A 16962-nucleotide genomic window follows, 5' to 3' on the forward strand; every position below is an offset into this window, starting at 1 on the left:
GTATTTTTTGTTTGTGTCATTTTCATTTTTCTAAGAATTCTTTTTTTTTTCTTTTTTTTTTTTTTGAGACTGAGCCTTTCTCTGTCGCCCAGGTTAGCGTGCAGTGGCTTGATCTCTGCTCACTGCAAGCTCCGCCTCCTGGGTTCACGACTTTCTCCTGCCTCAGCCTCCTGAGTAGCTGGGACTACAGGCGCCCGCCACCACGCCCTGCTAATTTTTTTTTTTTCATATTTTTAGTAGAGACGGGGTTTCACCATGTTAGCCAGGATGGTCTCCATCTCCTGACCTCGTGATCCGCCCGCTTCGGCCTCCCAAATTGCTGAGATTACAGGCGTGAGCCACTGCCCCTGTTGGAGACTGCGCATTTATAAGAAACTCCTATGCAGATGCTGCTGGCCCATGGACCATATTTTGAGTGAGAGTGCTTTAGGATGCCCAATAGGATGTATAGACGCCACATAAACACTTTTGAATTTACCAGTAGACACATTGAAAAAGTAAAAAGAAACAAGTGAAATTAATTTTAAGAGTATATTTTATTTAACTCAATATACCCAAAATATAATTTTTCTCTCTATATATAAATTTGTGTGTGTATATATATATACAAATTAAAAATTTTAAAGCATTTTGTAATGGCATATTTAAATATCAGCAATTCATTGGAACTGAATAAGCCAGGGAACCATTTATTTTATGAGAACTTAAGGCCAATGAACTAACAAAAATAGAGGGAAAAATAACCCTTCTGTTTCTCAAAACGTAGGAAGATAATTTTCAAGGCAGAAAGATGAAGCGCTTCCAGGAAACACTGAAACCTGTTGTGAAATAATGTATCACAGATGTTAAGAAACTGTAGCTTAGAGAGGAAACTTAGCCCTTAGGATAAAATCTAAGACCAATACTTACTCTTGTCTCTCTTTCCTTCTACTGACTGTTTCTCCTGGAAATAGAAAAGGTCTGGAATATTTAGCATATATACAGGGAGTATGAGTCCATGTCCCTTCTGAATGGTAGTGGTGGAACCTGTCCCCTCACCTCCAGTGTTTGCCTCACTGTGCAATCTGCCCCAGTGATTCCCAGGCCCTGCCAGACTTCAATACCTGCACCCTCCCACCCGTGCTGCAGACACTCTGGGAATTGTACCTGGTGGGGGTCCACCAGTTGCCTTGAACTCCGAGTGTGGAAGCACATGCCCTCTAAAAATGGATGGGGCAACTTAGGGGATTTTTGTTTTCATGAAGAGAAAAATGAGTGAGTAGAGAAAAAAGGAGAGGAGGGTTGAACCATGAAAAGAGGGAAGAGACTAAGAGCATGAGCAGAGGGGTTTCTGTCCTTCTGGTCCACTTTGGTCCTACAGCACAGTGGGGAGGTCACCATCACCACTGGGACACTTGCTGGGACTCCTTGAGATGCAGCCCAGGATTTGCCTAATTCTTGAGCTGTGAAACAGACTTCAGAAATGCATGCAATGTAGTTCTTAACAGAATAGGCCTCAATGTCAGACTGCCTGGGTTCATACTCAAGCTCTACGTTTTTAGCTGGCTGATCTGGGAATTTTCTTATCTTCTCTCAGTTTCCATATCTATATGATGGAACGGCAATATTACATAGCCCCTAGGAGAAATTGGAGTGATAGCTATCATGCTAATGGAACAATGAAGCAATGGTATCATGTTAATGGTACTAATGGAACAATGCTTCTAGGCTGTCAATAATATTAATCATTACTTGTATTATTCTTTCACAGCTACCAAGGAAATTTACTTTCTTGAGCTTGTATCCTTCAGGCAGGAGTGTAGGCAATGGGAAGAAAATTTTGTCAGGTCAGCTCTTTTCTTTCTCATTTTAAAAACAGATATAAAGTGATAATAAAATTCACCCCTAAATAGAGACCTTCTCTCTATATGCACAACATTCACGTCTCCTGTTCTTCAAGAATGTTAATTTCTTCCTTCTTTTCATTTCCTTAAAACAGCTGGCACCCATTTTACTTTGTTGTCCCTTCTGCCTAGTGAGAGTCAGACTCTCACTGGAGGACAGGGTCCAGTTTCTGGGTCTATATCGCAGGAGAGCTGTGGAAACCTCAGAGGAAATTTGAGGAACCTCCAAGAATGCAAGCTCCATGAGGATAGGGGCCTGTCAGGGGTACCCCACTAGGATGATAGTAATTAAAAAATGTTTATTGAATATACGAATAGACGTTTTAGAAATAAGGCTTTTAATGAAAGGTTACAGGAATCAGATTTACCAAACCTAAAGAAGAAATAGTTGAGGAACTATTCTTGTGATTTAAAAGTGTGAAGTATTTTTACACTTCATCATTGTTCTCACTGAATGTAAAAAATATGGTATGTAAGGCACATAGTAGGGTTTCAATCAATGTTTGTTGAATAAATGAAAGTGTGCATGTGCCGAGGAAAAGAACTGGATGCACATGAGGAAGATATCATTCTAGGGAGGGTTACTGGGCTCCAGCAAATGTTACAGGGAGGTGAAGGATGAAGCACAGTGTATTTCTACCCCACAGTACTGTTAGTCACCTCTAGATGATGTCTGTGTGCTTTTACCTGAAGACTGGCTAGCTGGGTAGCTGGGATTACAGGCGCACGCCACCATGCCTGGCTAATTTTCGTATTTTTAGTAGAGATGGGGTTTTGTCATGTTGACCAGGCTGGTCTTGAACTCCTGACCTCAGGTGATCTGTCCACCTTGGCCTTCCAAAGTGCTGGGATTACAGGCGTGAGCCACTGTGCCTGGCTGACCTTCTTTATTTTTCTAATTCTCCAAGGTCTCTTCCTATACTAAAATTCTCTGAAAGTAATATTTGATGATAATTCCTCAAATTTTGTTTCAAGTATCACTTTATAACGGTGATAGTCAACCTACAGTGTTACTTTCCTAAGCCTCCCCTCCCTCTCAAGAGTCTGAGAAGTGTTTCACACACATGTCTAGCCTCTACTTGGGTCAGAAGTGGTTCTTTATCCCTGTAGCATTTTTCTTTTTAGTGGTTTCCACCCTCTCTCCTTCCCCAGTGTATGATGTTCTTTCTTTTTCATTGTAACTCGTGCCTTATCTCTCTTTTCCTTAAAACTGTGGTAGCTGGCAGAGGCCAGAGTCACGACATTGTGACTATCCAATGAAACGCAGTAATTTATTTATTTACTTTTGTCTTTTTTTTCCTTTTTATGGAGAACAGAACGGGGTCTTGCTATATTGCCGAGGCAGGTCTTGAACTCCTGGGCTCAAGCTATCCTCCTGCCTCTGCCTCCCTAAGAGCTGGGATTACAGGCATGAACCACCGCGCCTGGCCAAAATGCAGTAATTTATAATGTCTATATTCTCTCGGCCCTCTACCTATCTGGAAATGGAAACTGTCACCACATGTGTTTTATTGGATGTCTGCAATTTGCCTTTCTACTTTTGCATTATGGTCCCTTCCACCCTAAGGCCGTAAGAATTCCCTTTTGAACACTTTCTAGCAAGCACAGCCATTGCCAGGGCAGGGTTTTTGATTCTACAGGTTTTAAGTGGGCCACCTACCTTGAGTGCAAAGACATCTCTAACCTTTTGTGTGTGTGTGTGTGTGTGTGTGTGGCATGTGTATGTGTGTGCCTGTGTGTGTTGGGGAAGGAGGGAAAGGAATGTCTCTAGAAAGACTCAGGAGACTCATCGCATATTAGAGCTGAAGGCACCTTCAAGGTTGCCTAGTTTAGGAATTTCCAGTCAAGCTTTAGAGAAATCTCAAGGCATTACAGAGGTGCCTAAAAAGGCTGCAGTGTCAAGAGAAGGCTGCTGCATGAAGGTGAGGGTGGATTTTCCTAAGCCCCTTACTAATTCAGCTTTTGTATGTGTTTCATACTGGTCCTATGTTTCCACTTTATAAATGAGGTAATAGAGCTGGAATGACTTGTAAATTGGGTGCCATTTTACCTTGGCTACTGCTTGATATTCCTCTTACTCATCTTTTTGATGTCCTATTGCATTCTCCACAATATTCTTTTTTTTTTTTTCTTTTGAGATGGAGTCTTTCTCTGTCACCCAGGCTGGAGTGCAGTGGTGCAATCTCGGCTCACTGCAGCCTCTGTCCCCCAGGTTCCAGCGATTCTCCTGCCTCAGCCTCCTGAGTAGCTGGGATTACAGGCGCACGCCACCATGCCTGACTAATTTTCGTATTTTAGTAGAGATGGGATTTCGCCATGTTGACCAGGCTGGTCTCGAACTCCTGACCTCAGGTGATCTGTCCATCTTGGCCTTCCAAAGTGCTAGGATTACAGGCGTGGGCCACCGTGCCTGACTGACCTTCTCTATTTTTCTAATTCCCCATTTGCCACCCCCACACCCTCTTCACCCACTGCAGGTGCCATATTTTCTCGATAGAATTGAGGCCTCTGGTGTGCGTGCTCTTATATCTTCTTTCTCTACCTCAAAATTTCTCTTCCATGTTCACCTTCCCTTCCCTTCCAATCTCTGGGGAGGGTGTATCTCTTGTCTCCCCACCTCACCTTGCCAGGGCTAACCCTTCCACTTGTGCCTACAATTCCACTCCTCCCTTTTCCTGCCAGGATCGTGTTTCAATTTGGATTTATGTGCTCAGTTATTTCCGGTCATCCAGATAGTTTCTATTTGCCTACAAAAATCTCTGGGTCTTCCCATTATGCAAACAAAACAAACACAACAACCAGGAAATCTCCTTAATTTTGTTCCTCATTACGTATTGCTTTTAAAACTGAGTATAAACCCCTTGCCCAAACATGCAGCCACCGTTTTCCCTCCCATTCTTCCTCTTACCTGTACCTTATGCACCAAAAAGCTGTTTTTATTTTCTGAATATGCCCAGTACTGTTTCTTTACTGTCCCTACCCTCCCTGGTGTCTTCTGCTCAATCTTGTGTACCTATTGAAATTTTTCAAAGTCCATCACACACTACCTCTTCAATGAAGCCTTTTCTGGCTTCCTAAATGTGGCTATCATCCTGCTCTCAATGAAATGCTCACAGCACTGTTTCTGACTTGCAGAATCCTAGCCTTCTTCCATCTACCTGACAGCTCCTGAGGGCAGGGTGAATCCTTCTTATTTTTGTGTCCCCCACAGTGTTTTGTGCTTTGTGCACTGGTGTTTGACCTACCTGCATCACACAGCTGGAAATGGGCCCAGCTAGATCCAGACCCATTTCTCTTGATTCTTAGATTAATGATTTTTAGTGTTAATGATTAGGTGCCTGTGGCCTATACAAGGAGCATTTATGTCTGGTGTTGCAAGAGGCTAAATACTGCTTTTGATCTTTAGGTTTAGTTTTTGTTTTGACTGAAATTACTTTAGTCAAATAACTCTGCTAATTTAGTTAGGCAGTTTCATCTTTCAAGCTAACTCCTGACCCTGACTGATTAGGTATGCTTGTTTGGAATAATGTTAAGAAGGATTCTGAGGCTCCCTAGGGGAAAGCCCTCATGTTTGATTAGTAATGTCTTCGATGGACATGGGAGTGGGGAAATTTTTGGCCTAGGTGTCAGGTTTCTGCCGTCCTGTTGGAACATATGTGGTTTGATTACTGAGAAGAGGCATGCTCTTTTACCTCGTCCTCTTTGGCAGTCTCCATGCATTGATGATCACATTTGGTGGGTACACTTTAAGATATGCAGTTCTTTATGTGAGCCAAGCCGCCTATGCTGGAGGACTGTGACTAAACTAGTAACCTTGGCCTCTCTGGAGTTTTACTCACTGAGCTAGAAAATAATTACTTTATTTCAGTTCCAAATTCTACTCTTCTGTAATAGAGAAATGCTGTGTCTTTCTCTCAGCCCCTCAGGGGATCTGAGGCAGGGCTATCTGATACCTTGCTTCTTTTCACTCTTTCTGACAGCTTTCTCCTCAGCAAATTTAAAGCTCATGGGAAATGTTTTTGCTCAAAAGGAGGGAAAATAGAAACTCTGGAAAGATTTGATGCAAATGTTTCCCTGACTGAGCCATGGAGTTCAGGGAACTTTTTCCCTGCCTGGCTTCAGGGTTTCAATGGCTTTAAGAAGGGCCCTTGTGATCTCGTGGGGCCCCAGGCCAGGGAAGGGTGGGCTTGATAGTCCCCTTTCCTCGGTCCTCACCACTTCATTCCCTTCTCCGATCCAGGCAGTAACCCTGCTGAGACTTGAGTATATTACTTTTCTTCTGCTCAGGGAATGAAAAAAAGACTCAAAACTCACATTCTTTACTTCTGTTTGTTTTTGGCCTGCACTGGGATTGCCAGGTAAGCAGGACCTTGATTATGGAGCTCATCCTACACAGATCCCTGAGCCTGTAATGCAGATGGAGCCAGGCTGGGAAAAGAAGCAGGTAAAAGCAGCTCAGTCTTGCAGGCAGAGGCTGAAATTCTTGCTCTTGCTCCTAACACTGCTGTCTCTGGCCCTGCTTCAGACGCCCTGGTCCTGCTCCTCTGCTCCTGGGCTTTCCTGGCCTGGCCCAGTTACTCCATTCTCTTCCATACTTCGTGGGCATCTTTGGAAACACTTCTTCCCCTTGGCTCTAGATAAAGTGTACAAGTCTGTTCTGACTTCCACCCAAGCTCACCTGTGTCCTGTTTCTTTTACAATTTCAATGGCTCCTCACAGCCCCCTGTTCAGCAGACATTTCTAACCTTCCTCAAGGCCACCAACCCTTGTGAAAGAAGCACAGATATGATTTCCCAGCTGCCAAGCCATTCTCCAATAGACAGATAAAGTTGTTGAAACCCCACTTACGGTGAATCTCCACAGCCCCCCAAGGTCGTCGCTCCTCTCAAAGCAGGTGGGCTCCAATCCTTCTTCCAGACAGCACTTGATGGAGGCCAGGCCGCTGACCCCAGCTCCCACAATGGCAACTCGCTTGGCCATGTTCTCCTGCGTGGGGAAAATGAAGCAGGCTTTTTATTCACAAGCTCCACCCCATCCTTGGCTGCTCTAACAAGCCAGGAAAAAGAATTTGGAAGATTAGGCGATTTGCTCACTTTGAATCTTCTGTAGCGGGTCTCTGGTGTGTGAATGTGAGAAGGAAAATGTTCAGGTCACTGTTTAACCCTGTGCTTGGTATGTTCCCGCCCCTCATGCAGCACCGGTGCCAAATGTTAGTACAGTTGTCAAGGCTGTAGCTTCTGGCAGAGCTGCTGGAATTGGACGTTCTACTGGATAAAGTCTTGCACTTCAGACTGTGCTGCTGCCTCTAGTCTCCATTCTGCAGTCCTAGAACTGCACAGATAAGCAGACTAGGAAAAGGTCACCTTGTCGGACACAATCTCTTTATCACATACAAAACTGAAGCTCTGATTGGTGTGGTGACCTGACACAACCCCACACAGCAGCTGGTGGGGTGGAGTTGGGACCAGGAGCCACCACAACTGTGGCACCACAGGTGCTACTGCGGCACTGCCCTGTGTGATCCTGCCCCTGGCACAATGCCAGGGCCCCAGCTGTGCTGTTGGTGTGTCCCTTTCACAGGTCACCAGTGATGGTCACCAGTGGGAGAGAGAGAGGGTGGCTGCCAGGGAGGGTTTGTGGTAGAAAGGTAGGCATGCAAAGCCATCTCTCCCCTCTCAATTGGATACTGATTCACCTCCAGGACACACGGCACAGTCACCACTGGGATGGGCCAGAAAATCTTCTGGCACCAGGCCATGTGTTAATAACACACATGTGTAAGAACACCGAGAGGCAATAGAGTGCATTGATTAAGCACCAGGCTCTGGATCCAGCCTGCCTGAGATAAAGCCCGGCTCTATCAGTTACGACGGTGCAATCTCAGACAGATTAACCCTTCTGTGCACCACAAATATAAAGAAAACAATAGTAGCTTCCTTGAAGTATTTTGTGAGAATCAAGTGAGTTAATAATGTAAGGTGTCTCAGAATAGCTCCTGGCACATAGTAAGTGCTCAATAGCTGTAAGTTATTGAAACTTTAAAAGCATTTCCAAGAATTGGTATCTGCCTTTCACATCAATGAGCCTCTGTTCTTTTAATTCCTATAGCATTTCTGGTCAGTAGCATACACATTTATCACTAAATTATGTGATGTTAGCTTTTCCCCCAATATATTTTTGTGACAGTTTTATCTCCCTAAGTTTCTTAAGTGCAGTGCCCCCAAAGACATAGTTTTTCTAAAAATTTGCTATTTTTTATTTCACAGGTGAACTCTCTTCTCAAAGCTGGATATGCATCTTTTGTTTTTTTTTGGATTAGGAACCTGAGAGAAGCAGCTCAACTATAGAGACTAAAATATTCAATATTTTAGTCTGAAGTGTAAAGACTAAAATGCTCAATTTTTTTTTTAATGAAATAAAAAGATCCTCTTTTTTCAAGCAACATGTAAAAGTGTTGCAGGGCTGGTTGCTTCCCTTAGCAACTGGATATAATTTACTGGGGAAGAACTAGTAGATTCCTTCTAGGGGAAGTCATGTTTTAGGCCCTGAAAGACACTATAAAATCAAAAACTTTGTATAATTTCCCCCTTTCTGGGCCCAACAGGAGTAAGGTGACCCCACGTTTAGAGAGGCAGTTGAAGTATGGGTATTGGGGGTAGACACCTGTGTTTCAGAATCCTGTTCTATCATGAGTCAACTTGGTGATATAGGAAGATGACTTACCCCTTTTGAGCCTCAGTTTACTCACTCTCAAGATGGGATAGAATGCTACTCTTTTTTTTTTTTTTTTTTTGAGATGGAGTCTTGCACTGTCGCCCAGGCTGGAGTGCAGTGGTGAGATCTCGGCTCACTGCAAGCTCCGCCTCCTAGGTTCACGTCATTCTCCTGCCTCAGTCTCCTGAATAGCTGGGACTACAGGTGCCTGCCACCATGCCCGGCTAATTTTTTGTATTTTTAGTAGAGACGGGGTTTCACCGTGTTAGCCAGGATGGTCTCGATCTCCTGACCTCGTGATCCGCCTGCCTCGGCCTCCCAAAGTGCTGGGATTACAGGCGTGAGCCACTGTGCCCGGCCGAATGCTACTCATTTTTGTAGGACATAGTAGCCATTCGATAAAGAATATCCACTTTTATGAGAAAAACAATTCCAGGAAAAAGGAAAGAGTATTGCATATATACATATGATATTGGCAGTTGTGCACAGAAGCATGCTGGCTCTATAAAGACAGCAGGTCTGACCATAGCATGACATTAGTGCCCACAGCAGGACAGCAGGAAAGAAAGCAGGTTCTTTGTGTTAGGGGAGGGTGAGGAGCCATTTCCATGAGCTGGGTTGAGAAAGAGGGTGAGGCAATTTTCCTATCTCCCCTGAATCTAGAGAGGAGGCCAGTAGAGAGGGGTGTTATTTCCCTGGAGAAAGGCTAGTAGTGTTTATCCTGCCAGGATGTCCAGAAGGGTGTCCCAGACAGAAGGAATGGGCTCCTAGTGTAGAAAGGACCAGTGTTATATATTTCCTTGACTAGAATGTAGTTTCAGGTACCCACTGCTGACTGAAAGCACCTAGCTGGTTTAGTAAGAAGGAACTATCTACTCCAAGTGCCTGGAGCAGAGGGAAGTACAGCTGGAGACCTGGATCTGCTGTGAGCTAGCTGTAGAGACCTTGAGCAGGGGACTGAACTGCCCTGGGCTCACTTTGCAAAAGAGGATCTAAGTAGTCTCTTATTCTAAGCACCTGACTCAGTAATGTAAACATTTGCCTTTAAACATTTGAAGGATCAACATGGAAAGAAAGATTAGAATTATGGCCAGCGGTGGAACTGAAAAGGCACATTTTTGCTTATAACACCTTCCAGCATTTCAAGCTCTAAAATAGGCTTTATTCAAGCGGCATCTAGATGACAAATATTTGGAGGTATTATAAGCAGATTAACAGATCATATAAAGGGTGAAACGAAATGCCCTATAAGATTCTATCAACTCAGATCTGTGATTCATTCTCTGATGAGTTCAGGCATCAAACACTCAGTGGCTTCTATATTGCTAAGCCCAAGGTTGTGTATTGGGATTGCAAAGGAAGAATAAGGCATGACGCTTTCTCTAGAGCAGCAATCAGTCTGGTAGGGAAGTCAGACATGAAAATATATAATTACAAGATTCTGTGTAAGATGCAAAGACAGAAGTATGTCTTATGTACAAATTGCAATAAGAGCACAAAGAAAGAAGTGCCAATTCTGACAATGGGTTGGTAGGAAAACAACACAGAGGATTACTATTTGCTCCAGATTTTGAAGGATGAATAGACTTCAGTGGGCAGAGAAGGGAAGAAAGTGGGCTCTAGAGTTAGGGAGCACTGAGAGTAGGGACTGGAGGTGGTCACAGAGGTGTGTGAAGCTGCTTGACCCCACAGTAAGCTTGCCTTACTCTTGACTACTAGACCAACCACAGTGTATCATCCATAAGACATTGTTGATGAACTGATCGTGTCTATTAGTCTTCTCTATATATAAGGTATATGTTTCCTATACCTTATATATAGGTATATATATAAGGTATATGTTTCCCCAAAGTATGTATATATGTTTCTATATATATGTTTCTATACGTATATGTATATGTATATGTATATGTGTATATCTATATGTATATGTATATATGTATATATGTATATGTATATGCATATTTTTATGTGTATATATATATGTTTCTATATATAAGGTATATGTTTCCCCAAAGTAGGCATTTTCTTTGGCTCATCTCCATTTTCTTTGGCTCATCATGTAGCTCCTAACAACACACTTGGTCTATAATAGCTGCTGTGTAACTATTTGGCAATGGGTTGATTTTGTGATGGGTAAAATGAATCCATTTATCATCTTATATCCATTTTAATTTAAAAATTAACTCAGGCCAGGGGTGGTGGCTCATGCCTATAATCTTAGCACTTTGGGAGGCCGAGATGGGCAGATCACTTGAGGTCAGAAGTTCGAAACCTGCTGGCCAACATGGTGAAACCCTGTCTCTACCAAAAATACAAAAAAATTAGCTGGGCATGGTGGTGTGCATCTGTAACCCCAGCTACTTGGGAGGCTGAGGCAGGGGAATTGCTTGAACCTGGGAAGTGGAGGTTGCAGTAAGCCGAGATTGTGCCACTGCACTCCAGCCTGGGTGACAGAGCAAGACTCCATTTTAAAAAAAAGTTAACTCAGTAAAAATTTGCTGTAAGCTAATATCCTCGGTCAAAGATTCCTTCCTCAAAATTACTTTTTATTGGCTAGTCCAAAGGTAGTGCACTAACTCAATTGATTGTTCACAGTTACAGAGTTACAGATTGAACTCCTTGTTCTACTTTCTCCCCCCTTCTCACTACTGTACTTGACTAGTCTTAAAAAATACACAACTTTTTGTTAAATATCCAATAAACAGAAGCCTTCTCCCTGGGCCACCACCATACCTCAGCTGGACCAATGTAGTAAGACTTCTTTGAGCAGTAAATCTCCGTGGGGCTTTTCCTTATTATTATTATTATTTTTGAGCTGGAGTTTCGCTCTTGTTGCCCAGGCTGGAGTGCAATTTCACGATCTTGGCTCACTGCAACCTCCGCCTCCCGGGTTCGAGCAATTCTTCTGCCTCAGCCTCCCAAGTAGCTGGGATTACAAGTGTGCACCACCACGCCTGGCTACTTTTGTATTTTTAGTAGAGATAGGGTTTCTCTATGTCAGTTAGGCTGGTCTCGAACTCCCGACCTCAGGTGATCCACCTGCCTCGGCCTCCCTTATTATTATTTTTTAAGGAGATGAGGTCTCACTATGTTGCCCAGGCTAGTTTTGAATGTCTGGGCTCAAGTGATCCTCCTACCTCCGCATCCCAAAGTAGCTGGGACCATAGCCATGAGCCACCATGCCCGGCAGTCTTTTGAGCTTTTCATGGGACAGGTGGAGGGTTTATTTTGATATTTTTGTGGATATCTGCCTTGAAAACTTCGGGTTTATTTATGAAGACAAAGTCACAGTATATCTGGAATCAGAGCCATGGGGTAAATTAGAAATGTGTATTTAATGATTGTGTTTTAGAAAGTGAAGGAAATGAGTAGGGAAATATAAGAATGATGATAAGAGAAAGAGAGGGAAAGAAAAAAGGACACAAAGTCGGTTTCAAAGTCACCCTGAAAGGTTTTTGGTTTTTTTCTTTAAGTTTTCAGTTCAGATCTGCTTGGTGTATCACCATGTTCCCATTTGAGTTGTTGTCAAACATGAGAAAAGCCAACACGAGAGCACATGAATGTGGAGGCGCACAATATCAGTATCAGCTTCACTCTCAGATCAAAATTCATGCTTCCAACCACTCCTTCAAGTATTGACAATTATATGAAATCAAACTGATTTTTTATTTTTTATTTGAAAGGCTGAGATTTATTTAAATCAACAAACTCATATCCCTGAAGCCCCAGACCGTGGTAGGCAGCCCTCCCTCTTCTGTCCCCTCACCCCCACCCCTTAGCCACAGTGAGAGGAATGGAAAATGAGAAAACACGAGGGCCTCTGCCAGAAAAGTCTGCACCAGATGTGTGGTGAGCACAGTGCAGCTGTGGCTGTGGTGGCAGCTGCCACAGGCCCCTCCCTGTAAGTTAAGTCCCTGCAGCCACAGCTGTGGGAGAAGCGTACTTGTAGAAGCAAGGCCAGTTCAGCATCAGAAGGCAGAGGCAGCATCACCGACTCTCAGCCATGGAATGGATGGAGGGCACAGGGCTCAGGGACAGAACAGGCCCGTTGGAAAGAGGAGAGGCATGGCGGGGGGCTGAGACCCCTAAATTTTGGCCCCAGGGAAAGAGATGAGGGCAGTTGGTCCAGTTTTGATGGGTATGCAGAAGAGACTGTATTAGTAAGCACAGGGGGAGAGGATGCCAATAGGCACCCCAGAGGTAACAGGACAGTCTGAACCCCCACCCTGGCAGAAGGGAGCTTGACAGCTCTGGGGCTCTCTGGGAATGTCACTGCTAAAATGGATATTTATATATATATTAACCATTCATGGGAGGGCAGGGGCAGGGCCTGGGGTGGGATCAGAGGATCTGGCATCGCATCCTGTAGCTGGTCAGGCCTACCTGATAGGCCTGGAGGAAACCAAAGTGGTTTAAAACATTTAAGTGTGCTTCTTCAGAAAAAGTTTTGTCTCCCCAGGCCACTTTTTATTTAAACTAAAAATAATTTCTTGTTAGTGACTGCTTTGCATTTAGACAGAGTGATTGATAACACTTTATAGGGGATTTTGTTGGGGTGAAAAGCACACTGACATGCCACCGCTGTTTATTGGAGTGCGATTTCACGTGCGAATGCAAAAACATTAAAAATGTTATTGCTCCTCATGTGCATATGCGGCAGCGCTCCTCGAGGGGGCACCAGCTGCGGGAAGTCTGTTCCTTGCAGACCCCTGACCACGCGATGAATGAATAAAGTACATTGACACACAGATATTCTGCTCTGCCAGTCCAGCTGAGGGTCCGAGCCACTTACAGGCTCGCTGCTGCTCTGTAAACAGTTGCGACTCGGCAGGGAGCCTGTAAGCAGCTGGGACCCTCAGAATATCTGTGTGTCAGCGTACTTTATTCATCGGTCATTGGGTCAGGGGTCTGCAAGGGACAGACTACCCACAGCTGGTGACCCCTCAAGAGGAGCGCTGCCCCCAGCTGGTGCCCCATGTGAGGCGCTGTGTGAGGAACTGTGCGAGGAATGCTGTGAAGGAAACGCGACGAACCGCCCGAAAAAGAAGGTGAAAAAAGGACCCGCGCGGTCAAGTCAGTGAGTAATCAGTAAGTCATTACTGCGGCAGCGCCCCTCACACGGGGTACCAACTGCGGCAGGGCTGCTCTTGAGGGAGCACCAGCTGCGGGGAGTCTGTCCCTTGCAGACCCCTGACCCAGCAATGGATGAATAAACGTACATTGACACACAGATATTCTGCTCTGCCAATCCAGCTGAGGGTCCGAGCCACTTAACAGGCTCCCTGCTGAGTCCTGTAAACAGTTGCGACTTGGCCCTGATCAGCTAGTCAGACTCACATGTATTCAGTAAGAAAATTAACAGAAGCTTGGGTCAACACCATTAGAGGGTAATTGATATTACGGACTTCCTGAGTAAAAAGCACTTAAGCACCTGCTGTACATCAAAGTTAATTTTAAGATCATATGAGTAAACAAGCTAGCTAGGTAAACTACTCTGCCTTCCTTTGTTACTACTTTAATTTGTTTAACTAAAGGTAAAGATCAAGTTGCCTTCAACCATATCTATTACTGAAGTTATGCAAACTTCTCGGCCTTCCAAGAAGATTTGTGTCTATCTCCATAACTATCTTTAATATTTTTCCCACCAGCCTGATTGAACCCCAACATAGATATTTAATAAAAATTTGGCCATTCTTTGTTGGAAGTTTTAAAATAAATTTATTATTATTTTAATGAGAAAAGCCTCAGTAAAGCTGACTAAATATAAAAGAAGTATGTGATAAAAATGAGAAAATAGGACTAAATTAGGAAGGTAGATGTCAATGGGTGAAAATTGAGTGAAAAAAACAAGTAAAATAACTTAAGCAACATAAAATTACTAAATGAGTTGGGAAATCACTATTGGTTGTATAAAAGTGACTGATTTTTAACTACAGGGTTAGAAACTACTATGCTTTTTTGTGAATTTTATACTGCTTCCTCTTCTTTAAAGTTGTAAAATGCAAATATATAATTTACTGAAGTCAGATTGAGTGTCCGCTTTGGTTAGTAGGACAATAGATCATGAGAGGTCAAAACATGAGGTGAGGCCTGTCATTCCCAAACTGCAGCGGCACTCTGAGTTATTTTAAAATTTTGAAGAAGCACAGTGATTCTTGATGTCAGTTGAACACTATGCTAAGTATTAGCTGAAAGTATTTAACAGTTTTAATATTATATAAGACTGTGTTCCATTTGCTGACATCATATCTTTGCAAAGCTGGGTGTTTGACAATTGCTATGACAAGAAGTAAGTATTGCATGAAAACTGAGGTGGAACAGAAATGAAGGGTTCATGTCTGATCTGATTCCAAGGTTTGAGAAGTTGTGCAGTGCTCAGCAGGGACATAAACCTAATTATTAAGTAATTGGGATTAAGAATGAAATAAAAATATTATTTTTCTTTTAGTTTGTATGTTACTTGTTCAAACAACTACAAAGTTGTTAGAACATAAATAGTTATTAAGTTTTTGTCTACTTAATAGGAGAAACTATGGTCTGGGGGCACCTTGAAGAAATTGCACACCAAGGGCTCCTTGAACCTAGAAAGTTGAAAACTTCTGGGCAAGAGTCTTATTTTCTGAGTTTATTTTATTGACCCGGAGATTTTATTTGTTGGTGTCAAGAAAATGCATATTATACTATATTTGAGGCTAGCATTGTATCAATTAGCCAATGTTTAACTGTTTCCAGTGTGACTCACCTATGCATTTACTAGGAAGCCATTGGCACTGTCAGATTTGTATCCAGCCCTCTATTTATGCATTCCCCATCTTCTCCTCCTTCCCTACTCCCTCTGTCTCTCTCTCTCTCTCTCTCTCTCTCTCTCTCTCTCTCTCTCACACACACACACACACACCCCTACACCTTAGTGCATGAAAATACTTCAGAATACTGGTTGGCACAGACTGCACAATGATACCCTATCCTCAAGTGGGTTGTGACATTTCAGGAGTAATCAGAGAGAGATTCAGCTGGATGGCAGTTGGGGTGGGTGAAGGTGCCTACTTAGCCCCTGGGAACAAAGGAGCACAGCTGGTAAGAAACTTGGGTCCAAGGAAGGCCACACTCTGGGATTTCTGCCCTCTAGCAGCAGCTCCTCATTTACTCAAATGTTCCTAACCACAACAAGCAAATAAAAATTCTGCCAGGCTTTAGGTCCTCTGTGCCAGTTACAAGGCCATAGCAGGTTCCCTAGGATGCAGGGGAAACTCTAAGAAATAACCAAGGACTCAGTTTCTCCATCTGCAGAACAGATGGCACAGACCTGAATATCTAAAAACGATTTTCAAACCCTTGATGTTTATAATCTTGTGAATTTAGCTGGAGTGGGATTAGTGAAAAAGATGTTCCAATCACATGGAAATCAATAAATTTTGACATAGTGCATAGAATGAAGCATGAAACACTTTTAACAACAGAAAAAAAGATGACATGACAGAACAGATTAGTCAAATTCTAAAGGGGCTTGCCTTTTGCTTCCCACTTGTGCCAAATGCCAACATTTGGTAGTCACCCTTCAAAAACTGTGATTTCAGACAATGTTAGAAGCTGCTGATGGAAGCACTAAAAAAAAAAACAACTTTTCCTCTTGCATTAGAAATCCAAGTTTTTCCCATTTGATTCAACCGCTTAATAATCTACCCAACAGTATACTTACCTGTGTACATGGAAGACAAGTAAGTATACTGCTGGGTAGATTATTAAGTGGTTGAATCAATGGTATTGTCCCATTATAAGTATCCAAACATTTACTACTCCTACACTTTGGGCCAAGGAGTGGCTTTATAGCTCCTCCAGGGTTGGACAGAGAAAGCTGCTTTCTAATAAAGTGGTTCTTCCCTGGATCACAATAACAAAAGAGGAAAAGTCCAGACCCCACTTTCCTCATCCAAAGAAATCAGAGATTATATCTGGTTACTTACTTTACGTACTTGTAATTTTTGGTGCCAATGGCTCTGCCACAGAGGACTCTGGTATTAGCAGAAATCAAAATGAATCAGTATGAGCCAGTGCTGGCTTGGGAGTCCCCAGCACAGTGGATAAACCTGGTCTAAGAGATAAGGAATGTTAAATTTGAAACCCAAGGTTAGCCGTTGTTTATATTTTAACTTGCTGATTAATGCAACAGTGAAATGCTAGGAGAAACACTGTCTGGTGATATGCACTTTAGACTCATTCTTCTGCTTACAGACTATAAACTAAGTTAGGGAGTTACACCAGCATCCTCACTTGTTCATCAATTTTATTCTTTAAGGGGATGAGAATAAAATAAGACAATTATGTTAACAGTTACTACACCACAGATTCACTTTTAAGGGCT

The 16962-nt window shown here is 43.1% G+C and overlaps 1 protein-coding gene across 4 annotated transcripts in view; it reads right to left on the bottom strand.

The window, feature by feature from the left end:
- FMO1 (flavin containing dimethylaniline monoxygenase 1) overlaps nucleotides 1–16665 on the bottom strand; it is a 39426-nt gene extending 22761 nt beyond the window's left edge. For 2 of the 4 annotated variants that reach the window (XM_054435820.2, XM_054435793.2), the window contains exons 1-2: nucleotides 16565–16665; nucleotides 6732–6869 (exon numbers count right to left, since the gene is read on the bottom strand). In XM_054435820.2, coding sequence (XP_054291795.1) covers nucleotides 6732–6863 — 132 coding nt within the window. In that variant the 5' untranslated portion in view covers nucleotides 6864–6869; nucleotides 16565–16665. Of the gene's footprint in view, nucleotides 1–6731; nucleotides 6870–6976; nucleotides 7012–16564 lie in introns of those variants that run through there. The other 2 variants (XM_054435812.2, XM_054435802.2) reach the window with 2 other exon arrangements.
- Between the last annotated feature and the right edge of the window lie 297 nt (nucleotides 16666–16962).

This window comes from Pongo pygmaeus, chromosome 1 (assembly GCF_028885625.2).
Source record: "Pongo pygmaeus isolate AG05252 chromosome 1, NHGRI_mPonPyg2-v2.0_pri, whole genome shotgun sequence".
Lineage (NCBI taxonomy): Eukaryota > Metazoa > Chordata > Mammalia > Primates > Hominidae > Pongo > Pongo pygmaeus.